We start from the raw sequence: 24,921 nt of genomic DNA on the forward strand, positions 1-24,921 counted from the left end.
CTGCATATGCTAGGCTCGTCAAGTTTAACCTGAGTATTCTGCGTGTGCAAAAACTGGCTTGCACCCGTTGTAGATGGACGTAGAGCTTATCACACCCGATCATCACGTGGTGTCTGGGCACGACGAACTTTGGCAACGGTGCATACTCAGGGAGAACACTTCTTGATAATTTAGTGAGAGATCATCTTATAATGCTACCGTCAATCAAAGCAAGATAAGATGCATAAAAAGATAAACATCACATGCAATCAATATAAGTGATATGATATGGCCATCATCATCTTGTGCCTGTGATCTCCATCTCCGAAGCACCGTCATGATCACCATCGTCACCGGCGCGACACCTTGATCTCCATCGTAGCATCGTTGTCGTCTCGCCAATCTTATGCTTCCACGACTATCACTACCGTTTAGTAATAAAGTAAAGCATTACATCGCGACTGCATTGCATACAATAAAGCGACAACCATATGGCTCCTGCCAGTTGCCGATAACTTGGTTACAAAACATGATCATCTCATACAATAAAATTCAGCATCATGCCTTGACCATATCACATCACAACATGCCCTGCAAAAACAAGTTAGACGTCCTCTACTTTGTTGTTGCATGTTTTTACGTGGCTGCTACGGGCTTAAGTAAGAACCAATCTCACCTACGCATCAAAACCACAACGATAGTTTGTCAAATAGACTCCGTTTTAAGCTTCGCAAGGACCGGGCGTAGCCATACTTGGTTCAACTAAAGTTGGAGAGACAGTCGCCCGCAAGCCATCTCTGTGCAAAAGCACATCGAGGGAACCGGTCTCGCGTAAGCGTACGCGTAAGGTTGGTCTGGGTCGTCTCGTCCAACAATACTGCCGAACCAAAATATGACATGCTGGTAGGCAGTATGACTTGTATCGTCCACAACTCACTTGTGTTCTACTCGTGCAGATAACATCAACATCAATAACCTAGGCTCGGATGCCACTGTTGGGTTTCGTAGTAATTTCAAAAAATTTCCTACGCACACGCAAGATCATGTGATGCATAGCAACGAGGGGGAGAGTACTGTCTACGTACCCAACGCAGACCGACTGCGGAAGCGATGACACGACGTAGAGGAAGTAGTCGTACGTCTTCTCGATCCAACCGATCAAGCACCGAAACTACGGCACCTCCGAGTTCGAGCACACGTTCAGCTCGATGACGATTCCCGGACTCCGATCCAGCAAAGTGTCGGGGAAGAGTTCCGTCAGCACGACGGCGTGGTGACGATCTTGATGAACTACAGCAGCAGGGCTTCGCCTAAACTCCGCTACAGTATTATCGAGGAATATGGTGGCAGGGGGCACCGCACACGGCTAAGGAATCGATCACGTGGATCAACTTGTGTCAACTTGTGTGTTTAGAGGTGCCCCTGCCTCCGTATATAAAGGAGGAGAGGAGGGGAGGCTGGCCGGCCAAGGGGGGGAGGCGCAGGAGAGTCCTACTCCCTCTGGGAGTAGGATTCCCCCTCCAATCCTAGTCCAACTAGGATTCCTCGGAGGGGAAAAGAGGAGGAGGGGGCCGGCCACCTCTCCTAGTCCTAATAGTACTAGGGGAAGGGGGGCGCGCAGCCCATCTAGGGCAGCCCCTTCTCTTTTCCACTAAGGCCCACTATGGCCCAAATAGCTCCCGGGGGGTTCCGGTAACCCTCTCGGTATTCCGGTAAAATCCCGATTTCACCCGGAACACTTCCGATATCCAAATATAGGCTTCCAATATATCAATCTTTATGTCTCGACCATTTCGAGACTCCTCGTCATGTCCGTGATCACATCCGGGACTCCGAACAACCTTCGGTACATCAAAATGCATAAACTCATAATATAACTGTCATCGTAACCTTAAGCGTGCGGACCCTACGGGTTCGAGAACAATGTAGACATGACCGAGACACGTCTCCAGTCAATAACCAATAGCGGGACCTGGATGCCCATATTGGCTCCTACATATTCTACGAAGATCTTTATCGGTCAGACCGCATAACAACATACGTTGTTCCCTTTGTCATCGGTATGTTACTTGCCCGAGATTCGATCGTCGATATCCAATACCTAGTTCAATCTCGTTACCGGCAAGTCTCTTTACTCGTTCCGTAATACATCATCTCACAACTAACATATTAGTTGTAATGCTTGCAAGGCTTATGTGATGTGTATTACCGAGAGGGCCCAGAGATACCTCTCCGACAATCGGAGTGACAAATCCTAATCTCGAAATACGCCAACCCAACATCGACCATTGGAGACACTGTAGTACTCCTTTATAATCACCCAGTTACGTTGTGATGTTTGGTAGTACCCAAAGTGTTCCTCCGATAAACGGGAGTTGCATAATCTCATAGTCATAGGAACATGTATAAGTCATGAAGAAAGCAATAGCAACATACTAAACGATCAGGTGCTAAGCTAATGGAATGGGTCATGTCAATCAGATCATTCTACTAATGATGTGACCTCGTTAATCAAATAACAACTCATTGTTCATGGTTAGGAAACATAACCATCTTTGATTAACGAGCTAGTCAAGTAGAGGCATACTAGTGACACTTTGTTTGTCTATGTATTCACACATGTATTATGTTTCCGGTAAATACAATTCTAGCATGAATAATAAACATTTATCATGATTATGAGGAAATAAATAATAACTTTATTATTGCCTCTAGGGCATATTTCCTTCATGATGGCCATATCATATCACTTATATTGATTGCATGTGATGTTTATCTTTTTATGCATCTTATCTTGCTTTGATTGACGGTAGCATTATAAGATGATCTCTCACTAAATTATCAAGAAGTGTTTTCCCTGAGTATGCACCGTTGCCAAAGTTCGTCGTGCCCAAACACCACGTGATGATCGGGTGTGATAAGCTCTACGTCCATCTACAACGGGTGCAAGCCAGTTTTTGCACACGCAGAATACTCAGGTTAAACTTGACGAGCCTAGCATATGCAGATATGGCCTCGGAACACGGAGACCGAAAGGTCGATCGTGAATCATATAGTAGATATGATCAACATAACGATGTTCACCATTGAAAACTACTCCATCTCACGTGATGATCGGTTATGGTTTAGTTGATTTGGATCATGTGATCACTTAGAGGATTAGAGGGATGTCTATCTAAGTGGGAGTTCTTTAAATTTGATTATTTGAACTTAAATTTATCATGAACTTAGTACCTGATAGTATCTTGCTTGTTTATGTTTGATTGTAGATAGATGACTCGTGTTGTTGTTCCGTTGAATTTTAATGCGTTCCTTGAGAAAGCAAAGTTGAAAGATGATGGTAGCAATTACACGGACTGGGTCCGTAACTTGAGGATTATCCTCATTGCTGCACAGAAGAATTACGTCCTGGAAGCACCGCTGGGTGCCAGGCCTGCTGCTGGAGCAACACCAGATGTTATGAACGTCTGGCAGAGCAAAGCTGATGACTACTCGATAGTTCAGTGTGCCATGCTTTACGGCTTAGAATCGGGACTTCAACGACGTTTTGAACGTCATGGAGCATATGAGATGTTCCAGGAGTTGAAGTTAATATTTCAAGCAAATGCCCGGATTGAGAGATATGAAGTCTCCAATAAGTTCTATAGCTGCAAGATGGAGGAGAACAGTTCTGTCAGTGAGCATATACTCAAAATGTTTGGGTATAATAATCACTTGATTCAATTGGGAGTTAATCTTCCAGATGATTGCGTCATTGACAGAATTCTCCAATCACTGCCACCAAGCTACAAGAGCTTCGTGATGAACTATAATATGCAAGGGATGAATAAGACTATTCCCGAGCTCTTTGCAATGCTGAAAGTGGCGGAGGTAGAAATCAAAAAGGAGCATCAAGTGTTGATGGTCAACAAGACCACTAGTTTCAAGAAAAAGGGCAAAGGAAAGAAGAAGGGGAACTTCAAGAAGAACAGCAAGCAAGTTGCTGCTCAAGAGAAGAAACCCAAGTCTGGACCTAAGCCTGAAACTGAGTGCTTCTACTGCAAGCAGACTGGTCATTGGAAGCGGAACTGCCCGAAGTATTTGGCGGATAAGAAGGATGGCAAGGTGAACAAAGGTATATGTGATATACATGTTATTGATGTGTACCTTACTAGAGCTCGCAGTAGCACCTGGGTATTTGATACCGGTTCTGTTGCTAATATTTGCAACTTGAAACAGGGACTACGGATTAAGCGAACACTGGCAAAGGACGAGGTGACGATGCGCTTGGGAAATGGTTCCAAAGTCGATGTGATCGCGGTTGGCACGCTACCTCTACATCTACCTTCGGGATTAGTATTAGACCTAAATAATTGTTATTTGGTGCCAGCGTTGAGCATGAACATTATATCTGGATCTTGTTTAATGCGAGACGGTTATTCGTTTAAATCAGAGAATAATGGTTGTTCTATTTATATGAGTAATATCTTTTATGGTCATGCACCTTTGAAGAGTGGTCTATTTTTGATGAATCTCGATAGTAGTAACACACATATTCATAATGTTGAAGCCAAAAGATGCAGAGTTGATAATGATAGTGCAACTTATTTGTGGCACTGCCGTTTAGGTCATATCGGTATAAAACGCGTGAAGAAACTCCATACTAATGGACTTTTGGAACCACTTGATTATGAATCACTTGGTACTTGCGAACCGTGCCTCATGGGCAAGATGACTAAAACACCGTTCTCCGGTACTATGGAGAGAGCAAGAGATTTGTTGGAAATCATACATACCGATGTATGTGGTCCGATGAATATTGAGGCTCGTGGCGGATATCGTTATTTTCTCACCTTCACAGATGACTTAAGCAGATATGGGTATATCTACTTAATGAAACACAAGTCTGAAACATTTGAAAAGTTCAAACAATTTCAGAGTGAAGTTGAAAATCATCGTAACAAGAAATAAAGTTTCTACGATCTGATCGTGGAGGAGAATATTTAAGTTACGAGTTTGGTGTACATTTGAAACAATGCAGAATAGTTTCGCAACTCACGCCACCCGAAACACCACAGTGTAATGGTGTGTCCGAACGTCGTAATCGTACTTTACTAGATATGGTGCGATCTATGATGTCTCTTACTGATTTACCGCTATCGTTTTGGGGTTATGCTTTAGAGACGGCCGCATTCACGTTAAATAGGGCACCATCAAAATCCGTTGAGGCGACGCCTTATGAACTATGGTTTGGCAAGAAACCAAAGTTGTCGTTCCTTAAAGTTTGGGGCTGCGATGCTTATGTGAAAAAGCTTCAACCTGATAAGCTCGAACCCAAATCGGAGAAATGTGTCTTCATAGGATACCCAAAGGAGACTATTGGGTACACCTTCTATCACAGATCCGAAGGCAAGACTTTTGTTGCTAAAAATGGATCATTTCTAGAGAAGGAGTTTCTCTCGAAAGAAGTGAGTGGGAGGAAAGTAGAACTTGACGAGGTAACTGTACCTGCTCCCTTATTGGAAAGTAGTACATCACAGAAAATTGTTTCTGCGACACCTACCCCAATTAGTGAGGAAGCTAATGGTGATGATCATGAAACTTCAGGACAAGATACTACTGAACCACGTAGATCAACCAGAGCGAGATCCGCGCCAGAGTGGTACGGTAATCCTGTTCTGGAAATCATGTTGCTAGATCATGATGAACCTACGAACTATGAAGAAGCGATGGTGAGCCCAGATTCCGCAAAATGGCTTGAAGCCATGAAATCTGAGATGGGATCCATGTATGAGAATAAAGTATGGACTTTGGTTGACTTGCCCAATGATCGACAAGCAATTGAGAATAAATGGATCTTCAAGAAGAAGACTGACGCTGATGGTAATGTTACTGTCTACAAAGCTCGACTTGTCGCAAAAGGTTTTCAACAAGTTCAAGGGGTTGACTACGATGAGACCTTCTCACCCGTAGCGATGCTTAAGTCTGTCCGAATCATGTTAGCAATTGCCGCATTTTATGATTATGAAATTTGGCAGATGGATGTCAAAACTGCATTCCTGAATGGATTTCTGGAAGAAGAGTTGTATATGATGCAGCCGGAAGGTTTTGTCAATCCAAAGGGAGCTAACAAAGTGTGCAAGCTCCAGCGATCCATTTATGGACTGGTGCAAGCCTCTCGGAGTTGGAATAAACGCTTTGATAGTGTGATCAAAGCATTTGGTTTTATACAGACTTTCGGAGAAGCCTGTATTTACAAGAAAGTGAGTGGGAGCTCCGTAGCATTTCTGATATTATATGTGGATGACATATTACTGATTGGAAATGATATAGAATTTCTGGATAGCATAAAGGGATACTTGAATAAGAGTTTTTCAATGAAAGACCTCGGTGAAGCTGCGTACATATTAGGCATAAAGATCTATAGAGATAGATCAAGACGCTTAATTGGACTTTCACAAAGCACATACCTTGACAAGATTTTGAAGAAGTTCAAAATGGATCAAGCAAAGAAAGGGTTCTTGCCTGTGTTACAAGGTGTGAAGTTGAGTCAGACTCAATGCCTGACCACTACAGAAGATAGAGAGAAAATGAAAGATGTTCCCTATGCTTCAGCCATAGGCTCTATCATGTATGCAATGATGTGTACCAGAGCTGATGTGTGTCTTGCTATAAGTCTAGCAGGGAGGTACCAAAGTAATCCAGGAGTGGATCACTGGACAGCGGTCAAGAACACCCTGAAATACCTGAAAAGGACTAAGGATATGTTTCTCGTATATGGAGGTGACAAAGAGCTCATCGTAAACGATTACGTTGATGCAATCTTTGACACTGATCCGGACGATTCCAAATCGCAAACCGGATACGTGTTTACATTAAACGATGGAGCTGTCAGTTGGTGCAGTTCTAAACAAAGCGTCGTAGCGGGATCTACATGTGAAGCGGAGTACATAGCTGCTTCGGAAGCAGCAAACGAAGGAGTCTGGATGAAGGAGTTCATATCCGATCTAGGTGTCATACCTAGTGCACCGGGTCCAATGAAAATCTTTTGTGACAATACTGGTGCAATTGCCTTGGCAAAGGAATCCAGATTTCACAAGAGAACCAAACACATCAAGAGACGCTTCATTCCATCCGGGATCTAGTCCAGGCGGGAGACATAGAGATTTGCAAGATACATACGGATCTGAATGTTGCAGACCCGTTGACTAAGCCTCTTCCACGAGCAAAACATGATCAGCACCAAGGCTCCATGGGTGTTAGAATCATTACTGTGTAATCTAGATTATTGACTCTAGTGCAAGTAGGAGACTGAAGGAAATATGCCCTAGAGGCAATAATAAAGTTATTATTTATTTCCTTATATCATGATAAATGTTTATTATTCATGCTAGAATTGTATTAACCGGAAACATAATACATGTGTGAATACATAGACAAACAGAATGTCACTAGTATGCCTCTACTTGACTAGCTCGTTAATCAAAGATGGTTATGTTTCCTAACCATGAACAAAGAGTTGTTATTTGATTAATGAGGTCACATCATTAGTTGAATGATCTGATTGACATGACCCATTCCATTAGCTTAGCACCCGATCGTTTAGTATGTTGCTATTGCTTTCTTCATGACTTATACATGTTCCTATGACTATGAGATTATGCAACTCCCGTTTGCCGGAGGAACACTTTGTGTGCTACCAAACGTCACAACGTAAATGGGTGATTATAAAGGTGCTCTACAGGTGTCTCCAAAGGTGGATGTTGGGTTGGCGTATTTCGAGATTAGGATTTGTCACTCCGATTGTCGGAGAGGTATCTCTGGGCCCTCTCGGTAATGCACATCACATAAGCCTTGCAAGCATTGCAACTAGTATGTTAGTTGTGAGATGATGTATTACGGAACGAGTAAAGAGACTTGCCGGTAACGAGATTGAACTAGGTATTGGATACCGATGATCGAATCTCGGGCAAGTAACATACCGATGACAAAGGGAACAACGTATGTTGTTATGCGGTCTGACTGATAAAGATCTTCGTAGAATATGTAGGAGCCAATATGGGCATCCAGGTCCCGCTATTGGTTATTGACCAGAGAGGTGCCTCGGTCATGTCTACATAGTTCTCGAACCCATAGGGTCCGCACGCTTAACGTTCGTTGACGATATAGTACTATGTGAGTTATGTATGTTGGTGACCGAATGTTGTTCGGAGTCCAGAATGAGATCACGGACATGACGAGGAACTCCGGAGTGGTCCGGAGACAAAGTTTGATATATGGGATAATAGTGTTTGCTCACCGGAAGGGTTCCGGAAATCACCGGAAGGGGTTCCGGATGTTTCCCGAAATGTTTGGGTACGAGAACACTTTATTTGGGCCAAAGGGGAAAGCCCACAAGGTTTTTGGAAAGCGCAAAAGGAAGTTTTGCGGAGTCCAGGGGCCAGACACCAGGGTCCCTGGCGTCTGGAGGAACTCCGGAGTGGTCCGGAGACAAAGTTTGATATATGGGATAATAGTGTTTGGTCACCGGAAGGGTTCTGGAAATCACCGGAAGGGGTTCCGGATGTTTCCCGAAATGTTTGGGTACGAGAACACTTTATTTGGGCCAAAGGGGAAAGCCCACAAGGTTTTTGGAAAGCGCAAAAGGAAGTTTTGCGGAGTCCAGGGGCCAGACGCCAGGGTCCCTGGCGTCTGGAGGAACTTCGGAGTGGTCCGGAGACAAAGTTTGATATATGGGATAATAGTGTTTGGTCACCGGAAGGGTTCTGGAAATCACCGGAAGGGGTTCTGGATGCTTCCCGAAATGTTTGGGTACCAGAACACTTTATTTGGGCCAAAGGGGAAAGCCCACAAGGTTTTTGGAAAGCGCAAAAGGAAGTTTTGCGGAGTCCAGGGGCCAGACGCCAGGGTCCCTGGCGTCTGGGTCCAGACGCCGGGAACCCTGGCGTCTGGCCCTGGAGTCCGAGAAGGACTCTTGCCTTTCGGGTGAAACCGACTTTGTGGAGGCTTTTACTCCAAGTTTCGACCCCAGGGCTCAACATATAAATAGAGGGGAAGGGCTAGCACCAAAGACAGATCAAGAAACACCAAGCCGTGTGCCGGCAACCCTGTCTTCTCTAGTTTATCCTCTGTCATAGTTTTCGTAGTGCTTAGGCGAAGCCCTGCGGAGATTGTTCTTCACCAACACCGTCACCACGCCGTCGTGCTGCCGGAACTCATCTACTACTTTGCCCCTCTTGCTGGATCGAGAAGGCGAGGACGTCACCGAGCCGAACGTGTGCAGAACTCGGAGGTGTCGTGCTTTTGGTACTTGGATCGGTCGGACGTGAAGACGTACGACTACATCAACCGCGTTGATATAACGCTTCCGCGAACGGTCTACAAGGGTACGTAGACAACACTCTCCCCTCTCGTTGCTATGCATCACCATGATCTTGCGTGTGCATAGGAAATTTTTTGAAATTACTACGTTCCCAACACATAGCATTAGTCAATGATGCAACTCATGAAAGAATTAATAAGGGAAGAGAAAATTCACATATAATATACTATCTCAGAAATCTTTTGTGATTGTGAACCCTCATCAAAATATTATATGCCAAAATTGTTGAACTTGGACAAGAAAGACAACTTAATGGTTTATGTTTGTTTATATTCACAAAGAAGTCATATTGTCATAGATCCTTCAACATGTGGTGCTTGCCCCTATCTTTGCTAGCCAAAAATTCCGCACTAAGTAGAGATACTACTTGTGCATCCAAAAACCCTTAAACCCAAATCTTTTTCAAGTGTCCACCATACCTACCTATGGATTGAGCAAGATCCCTCAAATAAGTTGTCATCGGTGCGAAAAGGCAATAAAAATTGCTTCTAAATATGTGAGATCATTTAGTGTAAGAGAAAATTGAGCGTTGTACGAACTTGGATGACAAAGAATAAAAGCGACATACTGCATAATAAAGGTTGTCATCTTAAGGGGCAATACAACGTGACGTTCTCTTGCAATAAGGGATTGAGCATGCAAACAAATAAGCGCATGGCAACCTCTGCTTCCCTCTGCAAAGGGCCTATCTTTTACTTTTATGTATTTACTTTTATGCAAAGTCAAAGTTTTCCTTCTATTCCTTTTTATTTTCTCTTTTGGCAAGCATCATGTGGTGAGGAAAGATCTAGGCACACATGTCCAGTTGAATGTAGATAGCATGAGTTATTATTGTTGACATCACCCTTTAGGTGAGTATGTTGGGAGGCGAAACTATAAGCCCCTATCTTTCTATGTGTCCGATTGAAACGTTTTGCTCATGGGTAAAAGGTGAGTGTTAGCAACCATAGAATACTATATGATGGTTGAGTATGTAGACTTGCTTAAAAGGCTCCAACACGTGACTCTTCCTGAAAAGATGATGAATTGTAGTTGCAAAGTTGACTGAGAACATAGTTTGTTGGTTTGTAATAGAATTTTTGCTTCATACTTCGATTATGTGATGAACTGTTACTTATTCATAGGAAGTATATGATGCAAGATCTGTGGTAAAAGTCCCATGTTTAATTTTGTTGCTGTTATAATAATCAACATGATGCTTCTTTGTCTGTATTTTGTTTTTATCGACACCTCTCTCTCAAAGCATGTGGACATGTTTTTTGATTTCGGTTTTTGCTTGAGGACAAGCGAGGTCTAAGCTTGGGGGAGTTGATACGTCCATTTTGCATCATGTTTTCTTACTGTTGTTTATAATGTTTTTATCCATAATAATGCTTTTTGGAGTAATTCTAATGCCTTCTCTCTCATAATTTGCAAGGAACACACCAAGAGGGAGAATTCTGGACCTGAAAAAGCTATGTCAGGCCACCTATTCTGCACAACTCCAAATACGCTGAAACTTCACGGAGATTTTTTATGGATTATTTAAGAAATATTGGATCCAATAAACACCAGAGGGGGGCCACCAGGTGGGCACAACCCACCTGGGCGTGCCAGGCCCCCCAGGCGCGCTCTGATGGGTTGTGTCCTCCTCGGCCCACCTTCAGTGCCCATCTTTTGGTATATAAGTCATTTTGACCTAAAAAATAAGGAGAAGGCTTTCGGGACGGAGCGCCGCCATCTTAAGGTGGAACTTGGGCAGGAGCACTTTTGCCCTCCGGCGGAGCGATTCTGCCGGGGAAACTTCCCTCCCGGAGGGGGAAATCATCGTCATCATCATCACCAACAGCTCTCCCATCTTGGGGAGGGCAATCTCCATCAACATCTTCAACAACACCATCTCATCTCAAACCCTAGTTCATCTCTTGTATTCAATCTTGTTACCGGAACTATAGATTGGTGTCTGTGAGTGACTAGTAGTGTTGATTACATGTTGTAGTTGATTACTATATGGTTTATTTGGTGGAATATTATATGTTCAGATCCATTATGCTATTTAATCCCCCTCTGATCATGAGCATGTTTATCATTTGTGAGTAGTTACTTTTGTTCTTGAGGTCACGGGAGAAATCATGTTGCAAGTAATCATGTGAACTTGATATGTGTTCGATACGTTGATAGCATGTATGTTGTTATTCCCTTAGTGGTGTCATGTGAACATAGATTACATGACACTTGACCATATTTGGGCCTAAGGAAATGCATTATGGAGTAGCAATTAGATGGTGGGTTGCGAGAGTGACAGAAACTTAAACCCCAGTTTATGCGCTATTCCGTAAGGGGCCGATTGGATCCTAAAGTTTAATGCTATGGTTAGAATTTATTCTTAATACTTTTCTTGTAGTTGAGGATGCTTGTGGGAGGGTTAATCATAAGTAGGAGGTTTGTTAAAGTAAGAACAACACCTAAGCACTGGTCCACCCACATATCAAATTATCAAAGTAGCGAACACAAATCAAACCAACATGATGAAAGTGACTATATGAAATTCCTATGTACCCTCAAGAACGCTTTACTTATTATAAGAGACCGTTTTGGCCTGTCTTTTGCCTCAAAAGGATTGGGCTATCTTGATGCATACTTGTTACTATTATCGTTATTTGCTCGTTACAAATTATCTTGCTATCAAACTACTCGCTACTTACAATTTTGGCACTTGCAGACAACACCTTACTGAAAACTACTTGTCATTTCCTTCTGCTCCTCATTGGGTTTGACACTCTTACTTATCAAAAAGAGCTACAATTGATCCCCTATACTTGTGGGCCATCAATGTGGACTATTTGGCATTCTCACAACAGATTAAAGCATGACCAAAAGGGCCTGGATCCGGCCACCTCCTTGCATTTTGATTAAGGAGTCACTAGTGCTGTTGGAGTTGCCACGAAATGCTACGAAAATACTCCCAGGTTATGGCTAGCGGCCCCCAGATGTAGGAACTATTAAGATTATGATGGATGGCGCAATCAATTTTGCTGAAAATTGCAGTGGTGCGGGTGGTGTCGCGCGCTCGAGCACTGCATTCTTGGGAGCTTGGTGTAAACCACATGTGGGAATCTGTGACCCACTTATTGCGGAAGCTTTGGCAATGCGTGATGGTGCTCGCTTTGCCAAAATCCGAGGATTTACGCATGTGATCATGGAGATGGATTATCTGGAGATGATGCAACTGTGGAACATTCGTCACAATTCTCGTTCAATTGTGGCCCCTATCTTACTTGAAATTGGAGAGCTAGTTAGAGATTTCCCGTTATTTGATGTACTTCATGCAAATCAGTCGGCAAACGTTCCTGCATATCTGTGTGCCAAGCATGCTTGCATGCTGAATGTAACCGAGTGCTGGCTCGATGAAACACCTAGCTTCCTGTCTGCTGGCTGATTGTTCTAGGCATGCCTTGATTTAATAAAGCTCTCTAAATTATCGCAAAAGTATATATTTGAGTATAAATAAAAAATAAAAATAAAACACAAAACAAAAAAATGTGATGAAGGAACAGAAAAAATGAGGTTGTGGCTTGATAACCCACAAGTATAGGGTATCAATTGTAGCCTCTTTCGATAAGTAAGAGTGTCGAACCCAACGAGGAGCTAAAGGTAGAACAAATATTCCCTCAAGTTCTATCGACCACCGATACAACTCTACGCACGCTTAACGTTTGCTTTACCTAGAACAAGTATGAAACTAGAAGTACTTTGTATGTGTTTTTGGATAGGTTTGCAAGAATATAAAGAGCACGTAAATAAAAACTAGGGGCTGTTTAGATAAAGACACAATAAAGTAAATATAGCTAGTGTGGAAAAGTGGTGGTAGGAGTTGCGAAATTGTCCCTAAGCAATTGACTACTTTACTAGACCGATAGCAATTCATCAACCACCGATAGGACAACGAAAATCTACTCAGACATCATAGGATGGCAACACATCATTGGATAATAATATGAAGCATAAAGCACCATGTTCAAGTAGAGCGTACAGCGGGTTGCGGGAGAGTGGACCACTGTAGATAGAGGGGGAAGGTGATGGAGATGTTGGTGAAGATGGCGGAGGTGTTGGTGTAGATCGCGGTGATGATCATGGCCCCTGGCGGCGTTCCGGCACCACCGGAAGCGAGCAGGAGAGAGCCCCCTCCTTCTTCTTCCTTGACCTTCTCCCTAGATGGGAGAAGGGTTTCCCCTCTGGTCCATGGTCTCCATGGCGTGGGAGGGGCGAGAGCCCCTCTGAGATTGGATCTGTCTCTCTTTGTTTCTGCGCTCTTGTCTGGTGCCCTTTCACTGTTTCGTATATATATGGAGATCCGTAACTCCATTGGACTGAAACCTTCGCCGTGATTTTTTCCCCAAAAATTAGCTTTCTTGCGTCCGAAGAAGGGCATCAACCACCTTACAGGTGGCCCACGAGGGTCAGGGGCATGCCCAGGGGGCAGGCGCACCCCTGCCTCATGGCCACCTCGGGCACCGTCTCGTGTTGATTCTTCTTCCCATATTCTCCAAATATTCCAAAAATATTCTCCGTCCGTTTTTATCCCGTTTGGACTCCGTTTGATATGGATATTCTGCGAAACAAAAACATGCAACAAACAGGAACTGGCACTGGGCACTGGATCAATATGTTAGTCCCAAAAATAATATAAAAAGTTGCCAAAAGTATATGAAAGTTGAATAATATTGGCATGGAACAATCAAAAATTATAGATACGACGGAGACATATCAGCATCCCCAAGCTTAATTCCTGCTCATCCTCGAGTAGGTAAATGATAAAAAGGATAATTTTTGATGTGGAATGCTACCTAGCATAATCTTGATCATGTATCTAATCATGGCATGAATATTAAGACACGAGTGATTCAAAGCAATAGTCTATCATTTGACATTAAGACAATACTACTTCAAGCATACCAACCAAGCAATTATGTCTTATCGAAATAACATCGACAAAGAAAGCCCATCCCTACAAAATCATATAGTCTGGCTATGCTCCATATTCACCACACAAAGCATTCAAATCATGCACAACCCCGATGACAAGCCGAGCAATTGGTTCATACTTTTTAACGTGCTTCAGCCTTTTCAACCCTCATGCAATACATGAGCGCAAGCCATGGATATAGCACTATAGGTGGAATAGCATATGATGATGGAGGTTGTGTGGAGAAGACAAAAAAGGAGAAAGTCTCACATCGACGCGGCTAATCAACGGGCTATGGAGATGCCCATCAATTGATGTCAATGTGAGGAGTAGGGATTGCCATGCAACGGATGCACTAGAGCTATAAGTGTATGAAAGCTCAAACTGAAACTAAGTGGGTGTGCATCCAACTTGCTTGCTCGTGAAGACCTCGGGCATTTGAGGAAGCCCATCATCGGAATATACAAGCCAAGTTCTATAATGAAAATTCCCAATAGTATATGAAAGTGATAACTCAAGAGACTCTCTATATGAAGAACATGGTGCTACTTTGAAGCACAAGTGTGGTAAAAGGATATTAACATTGCCCCTTCTCTCTTTTTCTCTCTTTTTTTTCTTTTTTTTCTTTTTTTGGGCCTTCTTTTTTGGCCTTTATCTTTTTTTTCGTCCGGAGTCTCATCCCGACTTGTGGGGGAATCATAGTCTCCATCATCCTTTCCTCACTAGGGCAATGCTCTAATAATGATGATCATCACACTTTTATTTACTTACAACTCAATATTATAACTCGATACTAGAACAAGGATATGACTCTATATGAATGCCTCTGGCAGTGTACCAGGATGTGCAATGATCTAGCATAGCAAAGATATAAAAAAATGGACAAGCCATGAAAACATCATGCTAGCTGTCTTACGATCATGCAAAGCAATATGACAATAAATGCTCAAGTCATGTATATGATGATGATGGAAGTTGCATGGCAATATATCTCGGAATGACTATGGAAATGCCATGATAGGTAGGTACGGTGGCTGTTTTGAGGAAGATATAATGAGGCTTATGTGTGATAGAGCCGTATCGTATCATAGGGTTTGGATGCACCAGCGAAGTTTGCACCAACTCTCAAGGTGAGAAAGGGCAATGCACGGTACCGAAGAGGCTAGCAATGATGGAAGGGTGAGAGTGCGTATAATCCATGGACTCACATTAGTCATAAAGAACTCATATACTTATTGCAAAAGTTTATTAGCCCTCGAAGCAGAGTACTACTACACATGCCCCTAGGGGGATAGATTGGTAGGAAAAGACCATCGCTCGTCCCCGACCGCCACTCATAAGGAACACAATCAATAAATAAATCATGCTTCGACTTCGTTACATAACGGTTCACCATACGTGCATGCTACGGGAATCACAAACCTCAACACAAGTATTTCTACTAATCCACAACTACCCACTAGCATGACTCTAATATCACCATATTTATATCGCAAAAGTATTGCAAGGAATCAAACGCATCATATTCAGTGATCTATAAGTTTTATGTAGGATTTTATGACTAACCATGTGAATGACCAGTTCCTGTCATCTCTCTAAATAGATATAAGTGAAGCAAGAGAGTTTAATTCTTTCTACAAAAGACATGCCCACGCTCTAACAAATATAAGTGAAGCAAAAGAGCATTCTACAAATGGCGGTTTTCTATGTGAAGAGAAACAGGCAATCCAAATTTCAAATGATATAAGTGAATCACATGAAGCATTCTATAAAGCCATACACAAAAGATATAAGTGAAGTGCAATGAGCATTCTATAAATCAACCAAGGACTATCTCATACCAATATGGTGCATAAAAGAAAAATGAAAACTAAATGCAAAAGACGATCCAAGATTTGCACATATCGCATGAACGAAACGAATCCGAAAACATACCGATACTTGTTGAAGAAAGAGGGGATGCCTTCCGGGGCATCCCCAAGCTTAGACACTTGAGTCTCCTTGAATATTTACTTGGGGTGCCTCGGGCATCCCCAAGCTTGCGCTCTTGCCTCTCTTCCTTCTTCTCACATCGAGACCTCCTCGATCATCGAACACTTCATCCACACAAAACTTCAACAAAAAACTCGGCAAGATCCGTTAGTATAATAAAGCAAATCACTACTCTAAGTACTGTTGCAAACCAATTCATATCTTGTTTTTGCATTATATCTACTGTAATATAACTTTTCCATGGCTTAATCCACTGATACAAATTGATAGTTTCATCAAAACAAGCAAACTATGCATCAAAAACAGAATTTGTCTAAAACAGAACAGTCTGTAATAATCTGAACATTAACCATACTTCTGATATTTGAAAATTTCTGCCAAAATTAGGAAAAATAAACAATTTGTATAGAAAGACAGTGCAAAAAGAATCAGAACCATTTGACGTTCCAGTAAAAAATTAAAATCGCGCACTACAGCCAAAGTTTCTGTCCTGCACCGTACAAACCAACAAACATTATAAACATCCTAAAGGCAAACCTTGGCACATTATTTTTATAATACAATGGAATTGTACAAGGGGATAGTTATTTTTATTGCAAAGTTTCTGTAATCAAGATTCACAAAGTTTCCGTGAGCATGAACAAAGTTCAAGGCTAGCTCCCACTTCAACAATGCTCGTCTTTCTCACTTTCGCTTTTCTTTTTGAAAAGTTTCGGGTTCCCCTCTTTATTTTTTTGCTTTTAAACTATATGAAAGCACTCAACAGAAATAAATGACTCTCTAAAACTTCCGGGTTGTCTCCCTGGCAGCGCCTTTTTAAAGCCATTAAGCTAGGCATATAGTGCTCAAGTAATGAATCCACCCGGATCCCAAGGTATATCAAAGCCAATTTTAATTAGCAATGATTTGTAATTTAGTAGTGAGCACAAAGTAACATACATCATGAAACAACAAAGTCTAACTCTCCCATTCAAAAAAAAAAGAAGTCTAACTCTCTTCCTATGCATCGGCATGTCATAAAAGAACAATTCATGCACACATAGTAAAGGCCAATGCATAGTATAAACAGTTTCTTGCAATTTTATCATGTGGGAAACATAGAGAGGTGGAGATATAGTTCCTCTCTCATAATAATTGCAAGTAGGAGCAGCAAGCACATGCATATTATATTCATCAAAATCATCATGTGCAATGGTAAAAGGCAACCCATCAATATAATCCTTAATAAGGGCAAACTTCTCCAATATAGTATAATCGGGAGAATTCAAAAAGATAATAGGACTATCATGCATGGGTGCAATAGCAACAATTTCATATTTAACATAAGGAACTATAGCAAGTTTATCTCCATAAGCATAATTCATATTGGCATCTTGACCACAAGCATCGCAAGCATCATCAAAAAGAGATATTTCAAGAGAATCAAGGGGATCATAACAATCATCATAGCAATCATCCTTCGGTAAGCACGAAGGGAAATTAAACAAAGTATGAGTTGAAGAGTTACTCTCATTGGAAGGTGGGCACGGGTAGCTAATCCGCTTTTCCTCCTTTTGTTCTTCGCTCTCCTCGTCATCTTTTTCATCCAATGAGCTCACAGTTTTATTAATTTCTTTTTCCATAGACTCCTACAAAATATTAGTCTCTTCTTGGACAGCGGAGTAGTCCTCAATATATGGTTCAACATATGCATTAGAAGCATAATTATCATAGCAATATTTAAGTATGGCAAAATTTTCAGATTTGTAAAGAGTAGCATCATACGTTTCAATCAAAGAAGCAATTTCATAAGCACCCTTAAAAGCAACAAATTCTTCAATTTGTTGAACATCATAGTAGTTATAAACACCCTTAGCATACGAAGATACGATTCCATTATCAATAAACTCACATTGGTAGGGAAGGTGTTTCTTAGGGTTTTCAGAACAACAAGTAACATCATATATTTCACATAAATTCCAAGCATAGCATTGCAAACGATGAATTTGATCCAGTAAATGTTTCCCTTTTCAGATATATGGTGTCGCACATAACAAGCATGCTCATCTAAAGATTTTTCCTCAACTAAGCTAGTTGGGGTTTCAGCACGAGCACATAGGGATTGAAGATAATCCAAGTAATAAGCTTCAGGAGTGTGATAGATTTTGAGTGGTTCTTCAACCATTGGTTCAGTAGGTACAACTAATTTTTTTGGTATTTTGCGTTTCCTACCCATAACTAAAGATAGAAAACAACTAAGAACAACAAATAAAAATTACTTAGTGATAAAGCAAACAAGCACACACGAGAATATTCACCCCATGCTATTGCTCCCCGGCAACGGCGCCAGAAAAAGGTCTTGATAACCCACAAATATAGGGGATCAATTGTAGCCTCTTTCGATAATTAAGAGTGTCAAACCCAGCGAGGAGCTAAAGGTAGAACAAATATTCCCTCAAGTTCTATCGACCACCGATACAACTCTACGCACGCTTAACGTTCGCTTTACCTAGAACAAGTATGAAACTAGAAGTACTTTGTAGGTGTCTTTGGATAGGTTTGCAAGAATATAAAGAGCACGTAAATAAAAACTAGGGGCTGTTTAGATAAAGACACAATAAAGTAAATATAGCGAGTGTGGAAAAGTGGTGGTAGGAGTTGCGGAATTGTCCCTAAGCAATTGACTACTTTACTAGACCGATAGACATTCATCAACCACCGATAGGACAACGAAAATCTACTCAGACATCATAGGATGGCAACACATCATTGGATAATAATATGAAGCATAAAGCACCATGTTCAAGTAGAGGGTACAACGGGTTGCGGGAGAGTGGACCACTGTAGATAGAGGGGGAAGGTGATGGAGATGTTGGTGAAGATGGCGGAGGTATTGGTGTAGATCGCGGTGATGATGATGGCCCCTGGCGGCGTTCCGGCGCCACTGGAAGCGAGGGGGAGAGAGCCCCCCTCCTTCTTCTTCTTCTTCCTTGACCTTCTCCCTAGATGGGAGAAGGGTTTCCCCTCTGGTCCATGGTCTCCATGGCGTGGAAGGGCGAGAGCCCCTCCGAGATTGGATCTGTCTCTCTGTCTCTCTCTGTTTCCGCGCTCTTGTCTGGTGCCCTTTCGCCGTTTCGTATATATATGGAGATCCGTAACTTCGATTGGACTGAAACCTTCGCCGTGATTTTCCCAAAAATTAGCTTTCTTGCGGCCGAAGAAGGGCAGCAACCGCCTTACGGGTGGCCCACGAGGGTCAGGGGCGCGCCCCCTGCCTCGTGGCCACCTCGGGCACCGTCTCGCGTTGATTCTTCTTCCCATATTCTTCAAATATTTCAAAAATATTCTCCGTCCGTTTTTATCCCGTTTGGACTCCGTTTGATATGGATATTCTGCGAAACAAAAACATGCAATAAATAGGAACTGGCACTGGGCACTGGATCAATATGTTAGTCCCAAAAATAATATAAAAAATTGCCAAAAGTGTATAAAAGTTGAATAATGTATTGACATGGAACAATAAAAAATTATAAATACGACGGAGACGTATCATGGCTTGTGGCCTCCTGCGCGCCGGGCCGGCCCAGTCTCGCACTCGGCCAGACGAGTCCGCCCTACATCTTGCAGTACGCGAGACATAGACGCGGCCAGTTTTATTTATGACGTATTCAGCAAGCCACGCGTACAATAGGAAGTTTAGGTGCGTCTCGATCTACCGGGTCGGGCTAAGCCTGAGAGAATATATAGGCACACGCCCATCTCTCCGTATCTTGAAACCCTAAGTTGGGGACCTTTGCCTTTCCCCAAACAATAAACTGTTTTTGATACATAATGTACATTTTTCGGCCACCGCAGGGAGTTCGGAGGGAAAGACTGGCGAGTCGATGTTTAGCAAGGAGGGTGAGATGGCCACCGCAGAGAGTTCGAAGGGAAGGACTGGCGGGTCCATGTTTAGCAAGGAGGGTGAGATGGCCACCGCAGGGAGTTCGAAGGGGTGGGAGTACGAGTTTCGCGGGGTTACGATCGCCACCATAGAGAGTTCGAAGGAAAGGCCTGGCGGGCTTAGCAAGGAGTTCCATCAGGCTGGGCTCTGTTTGCAGAATAGTATTCGAGAGATCGAGGCCAAGATTTCGAAGATTGGACATTGCGACCAAGGTGAAGGGAAGAACTTCGATTATCTTCACGTGTTCAGATCGGATATGCTCGTCTTGTTGGCCAAGATCTTCCGTTTGGCCTATGAGGAGGGCCAGCAGACCGCCGGTTGGATCGGCAATAAAGAAGAATCGATGGAGACCGAGAGCAAGATTGGCGACTGCAGAGAGATAGAAACTCTAGGGAAGTCGTCGAAGGGATGCAGAAGTGCCGGATATCTAGAACTCGAGAATCTGCTCCATCGTGCCAGAATCCAAATCGCTGAACAGATAGGCAGAGGCTTTCAATGCAGGGGGCTGCATGATCTGGTTGCAAAGGAGACCCAGGGGCACGTTGTTGGCCAGGCACACAGCCAACTCCCCTGGGATACCGTGCCAGATGTGACAACTGAGATCCTGTTAAAATTTGAGAAAGTGGTCGGTGACATTGACAAGCTATTTCAAGCAGAAAAGATCCGGAAGGAGGCAATGGCAGTGCTGAGGTTCGGCTTCAGACTGCACTTGTTCTCCGAGCAGATTGTGGAGCTGCGGCACGAGATGTCCAAAATGCTGCAATCGTTCTCATCAGTAAACAAAGATATAAGGAGCACATTGCTTAAGTTTATTTCTGAGCCATACTTAGGCCGTATCTGCAAATTGCAACGGATCTCTGAGCGTCTTAGTATGCTCCAGCGAATGTACCCAGATTTTAACACGAAATTGAAATCAACAATCATCAAGCTGAAATCAGAATCATTCTCCTCAGCAATGGAGGAGTTGAAGCAGGAGGAGGAGAGCGGCAGGGAAGGAGTGGCCGCAGAAGGCCATGGAGACCAAAAAGTTTCCATGGAGATGGAGGGGAAGAGATTCGCTTCCTATCGTCGCTGCTGGGAATGTATATGGGGCAACGACCGCAACTTCGAAGACCAGAGTGAGTAAACATGAATGCTGCTAGTTATCTAGCCTTAGTTATAGTTTTCTTCTTCACTTACTGCATGATTCCTTAGATGTTGGAATTTACTTCACTTATTGATTATGCTTTATTCTTCTTGAATGCGTAAAAGGATTCTGGCCACTATAATTACTTCATGTTTGACCTACTCATACTTTAACTTGCATACAGCATTATTGAGCCCCATGCTCTTTACACATTGCACAACCCGCATCCCAAGTGAAGCTGTCGCAGGGAGTACCTTGCAGATCTACTCCATCAAAATCTCAACAGCAAAAGAACTCACATTGCCACTGGAGGTGTACGGAGTGGTTGCAGTCCGAGATGCTGTGGACCGTCATCGCAATCCTCTATTCCTTCGTTCAAGAATACATTGCCAAGTCCTCGAAAAAAATGTGTGTATGGTATTTTCATGTTCTTAATATTCAGTTTGTTGCCTGCATCCTTGTTGATTAGTTAATGGCAAACGATTATGCGTGCAGGATTCTTTTTTGAGCTTGACTGGCCCGGCTCGTGCAATTGTGTCAATGGACACTGTTTACATCGAAATCCAACTAAAAGTAAAGGGCGCGACAGAACCTGAAGATACATCATTGATCAGTACATTTGGCTTTTACAATGGTGATAGTTCTGGTAGCTATCTCGCCAAAAACAGTTTGTGCACAGTGGAGTTATGCTATGAGCAACTTAAACAGTCGGTCCAAGCCACTATTGTGGGTGTGTTTGTTACACCCAAACAGGAATCATTGCCTTTTCCATATGGCGGCCGAGTGATTTGCTCCTCACTGCCTCAGGATGGTAATGAAGACATCGATGGGCTCCCACCTAGGGAAGTCTTGCTGCTTGATTCGAAAGGTGAAGGAATGTCTCTGACTAGTAATGGTTACCTTAGTCTGGCAAGACGTGTAGTTTCTGTGGAGTTAAAAGGAAAGCTGCAAGTCCTCATAATGGCTGAATCATCATCACAAAATGCTGAGATTGCTGCTCAATTCTTCTTCACACCCGAAAAATACGACACAAGTAAATGTGACTGTTCCCTCCCTGATGGCTCTAAGGTTGAGATTACTGTTGCTTGGTCCCTTGTTCCCTCGACGATGCTACAGTCAGGTGACAGTCATGAGGACAGTGGGATGGTGACCGCAAGATATTCGAAGGGAAGGAGTGGCGGGTGCTTGTTAGGTGACTCGCTATGCATGGCTACATTCTCAATGCAGCAGAGTGTCAGTTGGGTCCAGGCCCGGGAGGATAAGATTTTGGAGATTGGACTTCGCGAATCCGCGGAACACTCGAATCTTCTGAAGTTGAAATTTGATATGTTGGAGTTGTTGGAAAATATCTTCGCTCGGGCCGAGTATGATACCCATAGCAAAATTTGCGATGACGGTGACGTTCGGCCCGAGTATGAGACCCATATAAAAATTTGCAATGACGGTGAGATGGAAACTGGAGGGAAGCCTTCGAAGGGAAGGAGTGGCGATGTTGAATTGTTGAGGATTGGCAATGAAGGCAGAATGTTGCAGACCCCGAGCAAGATTGGTGACGGTGGCAAATTGGTGTCCAAGCATTTCAAGGAGCAGATGGTCAGGTTCTCAATGTCTGTAGCCAGATCTGTCAGAAACGTGCTTGAGGAGGAGGCAGAGGCAGAGACCGAGACTTCGGGGGTGGTGCCGATGGTCGGCTTCAAATTAGGTTTGCTCTCCAGGCAGTTTGATGAGCTGTGGGACGACATGCGCCAGCTTGTCTCAATAGAAGCAAAATTTCTAGCAATATGCATGCTTATTCATGAGCCCTTCGCACGCTATTGCTCCACATTGAAGTTTATCTCTGCAGTTTTCAACCGGCTTTGTCGATGGGTGCCAGATTTGACAACGGCAATGGGATCGATAAGGGAGCATGAGGAGATAGAGGATGGGGATAAGGTTGGGAAGTTTGTGAATGAGTATGAAGAGGAGAAGAAGGCTGAGCAGTTCTATTTCAGTGCCCATCGTGAAAACTGGGAATTTAGTCGCAGCAACTTTGGCAGCTTCGAAGACACAAGTGAGTAAATGTGCTAGTGATATGGTTTTTAGTTAGTTTGCTTTTCTTTTTCCACTTGCTGCATGTCTCTAGCAAGCCAAATTGTCCTGTAAGCGTAAAGATTTACTCTACTTAGATTGATACTTCTTAAATGTGTAGTAAAAGCAATCTGTGCACTCTTTAGTTAGTTCACGTTAGATTTCTATCTAACACATACTTGACTTGTTGCATGCAGCGGTATTGAGCTCCATGCTCTTTACCCACTACATACCAGGCCACACCCAATTGGGTGCTGATGTTGGGAGGACCATGCAGGTCTACTCTATTAAAGTTGTAGAAACCGCAGAAACAGAAGGCTATGCCCTTGAGTGGCCACTGAAGGTATACGGTGTAGTCGCTGCACGAGATGTTGTGGACTATCGTCGCAACATTCTCTTCCTTCGCACTAGGGATGACTGCCAAATCCTGACAAAACAGGTATGCATGGGTATTTTCCTGTTCTTTTTATTATTGTTTGCATCTTTGTTGGTAAATTAATGGCAAATAATGATGCTTGCAGGATCCTTTTCTGCACTTGACTGGCCCGTCTCGTGCAATTATTTCGGGGGACATACTGGACAACACTCTTATAATTGAAGTACACCTAAGACTAAAGGACACGGTGGAGTCTGAAGATAGAACATTGATCAGTAAAGCCTTTGTTTATGATGAAGATGATCTTGGCAGTGGTGATAGTATTTCTGAGCATCTCCTCCAGGGCCTTTGTTCAATAGAGTTACGCTATGAGCATATTGAACAATCACTTCAAGCCACTATTCTCGGTATCCGTGTTATACAGGGCCCATTGTGTTGTGGCAATGGCATCAAAGTCTTTTGCTCAGCACTACCTAAAGATAAAACTCAAGACGGTGTTAAGTGCCCATTCGAGTGTGTTTTGCTGCTTGGTTCACAAACTGGAACTGTGCCTGTGGGTGGCTATCTAGATCTGTCAAGGCAGGTTGTATCAGTAAAATTAAGAGGGGAGCTGAAAATTCTCATACAGGCTGAGGAAATCAGCGGAAGTGTTGTCTTCAAAGCTGAAGACAGCAACATAAGTCGAGAAAGGTGCCGGCTTGGTGATTGTGAGGTCGAGATAACCATTGCTTGGTCCCTCCTTGTTGAAAGCCAGCATGATCTCTCGGTGAAGGGATATATAGCGCCTTACGCAGAAGAATTAATTTCACCTATGCCTATCATGAAGCTTTATAGAAGTCGCTCGTTAAAGATGGTTTAGCATGCTCACCTGGGAGAAGGATTCATGCATCTGACATCTTGTGAAGTCTACCGTGAACTTGTTTGCTACTTGTTCCTGTACTATGCTCGTTATTTCTTTACTATGGTCTTGTGTATCCTATACGCTTAGTGCTATTCAGTGTGGATAAGGCCTGTATAAAATAAAATTTTGTTGTTCCTATATTTTGTTGAGCCACTTTAGCTTCTTATTTTTGAATTGCATGCCAATTTGCATTTGTTGTTTGGATACCTGTTGATTTGTCTGTGAATCTGGAGATAGATGTAGATTTGTGTT

At 43.0% G+C, this 24,921-nt stretch overlaps 1 protein-coding gene across 1 annotated transcript; it reads left to right on the forward strand.

Moving 5' to 3' along the window:
- Positions 1 to 19,965: 19,965 nt before the first annotated feature.
- LOC123190657 (uncharacterized) lies at positions 19,966 to 24,713 on the forward strand. Its single transcript, XM_044603336.1, has 5 exons — positions 19,966 to 21,317; positions 21,510 to 21,733; positions 21,821 to 23,375; positions 23,590 to 23,831; positions 23,914 to 24,713. Exons 1-5 carry the CDS (start codon positions 20,141 to 20,143, stop codon positions 24,625 to 24,627), a joined length of 3,912 nt encoding a protein of 1,303 aa, XP_044459271.1. The 5' UTR covers positions 19,966 to 20,140; the 3' UTR covers positions 24,628 to 24,713.
- The last annotated feature ends 208 nt before the right edge of the window (positions 24,714 to 24,921 follow it).

This window comes from Triticum aestivum, chromosome 2A (assembly GCF_018294505.1).
Source record: "Triticum aestivum cultivar Chinese Spring chromosome 2A, IWGSC CS RefSeq v2.1, whole genome shotgun sequence".
Classification (NCBI taxonomy): domain Eukaryota; kingdom Viridiplantae; phylum Streptophyta; class Magnoliopsida; order Poales; family Poaceae; genus Triticum; species Triticum aestivum.

Excerpts from the sequence above, each read along its gene's own strand:
- LOC123190657 (XM_044603336.1), top strand. The coding sequence starts at position 20,141 with ATGTTTAGCAAGGAGGGTGAGATGGCCACCGCAGAGAGTTCGAAGGGA. Across the intron at positions 21,734-21,820 it reads GCCAAGTCCTCGAAAAAAAT|GATTCTTTTTTGAGCTTGAC; the intron begins GTGTGTATGGTA and ends TTATGCGTGCAG. Across the intron at positions 23,376-23,589 it reads TGGCAGCTTCGAAGACACAA|CGGTATTGAGCTCCATGCTC; the intron begins GTGAGTAAATGT and ends TGTTGCATGCAG.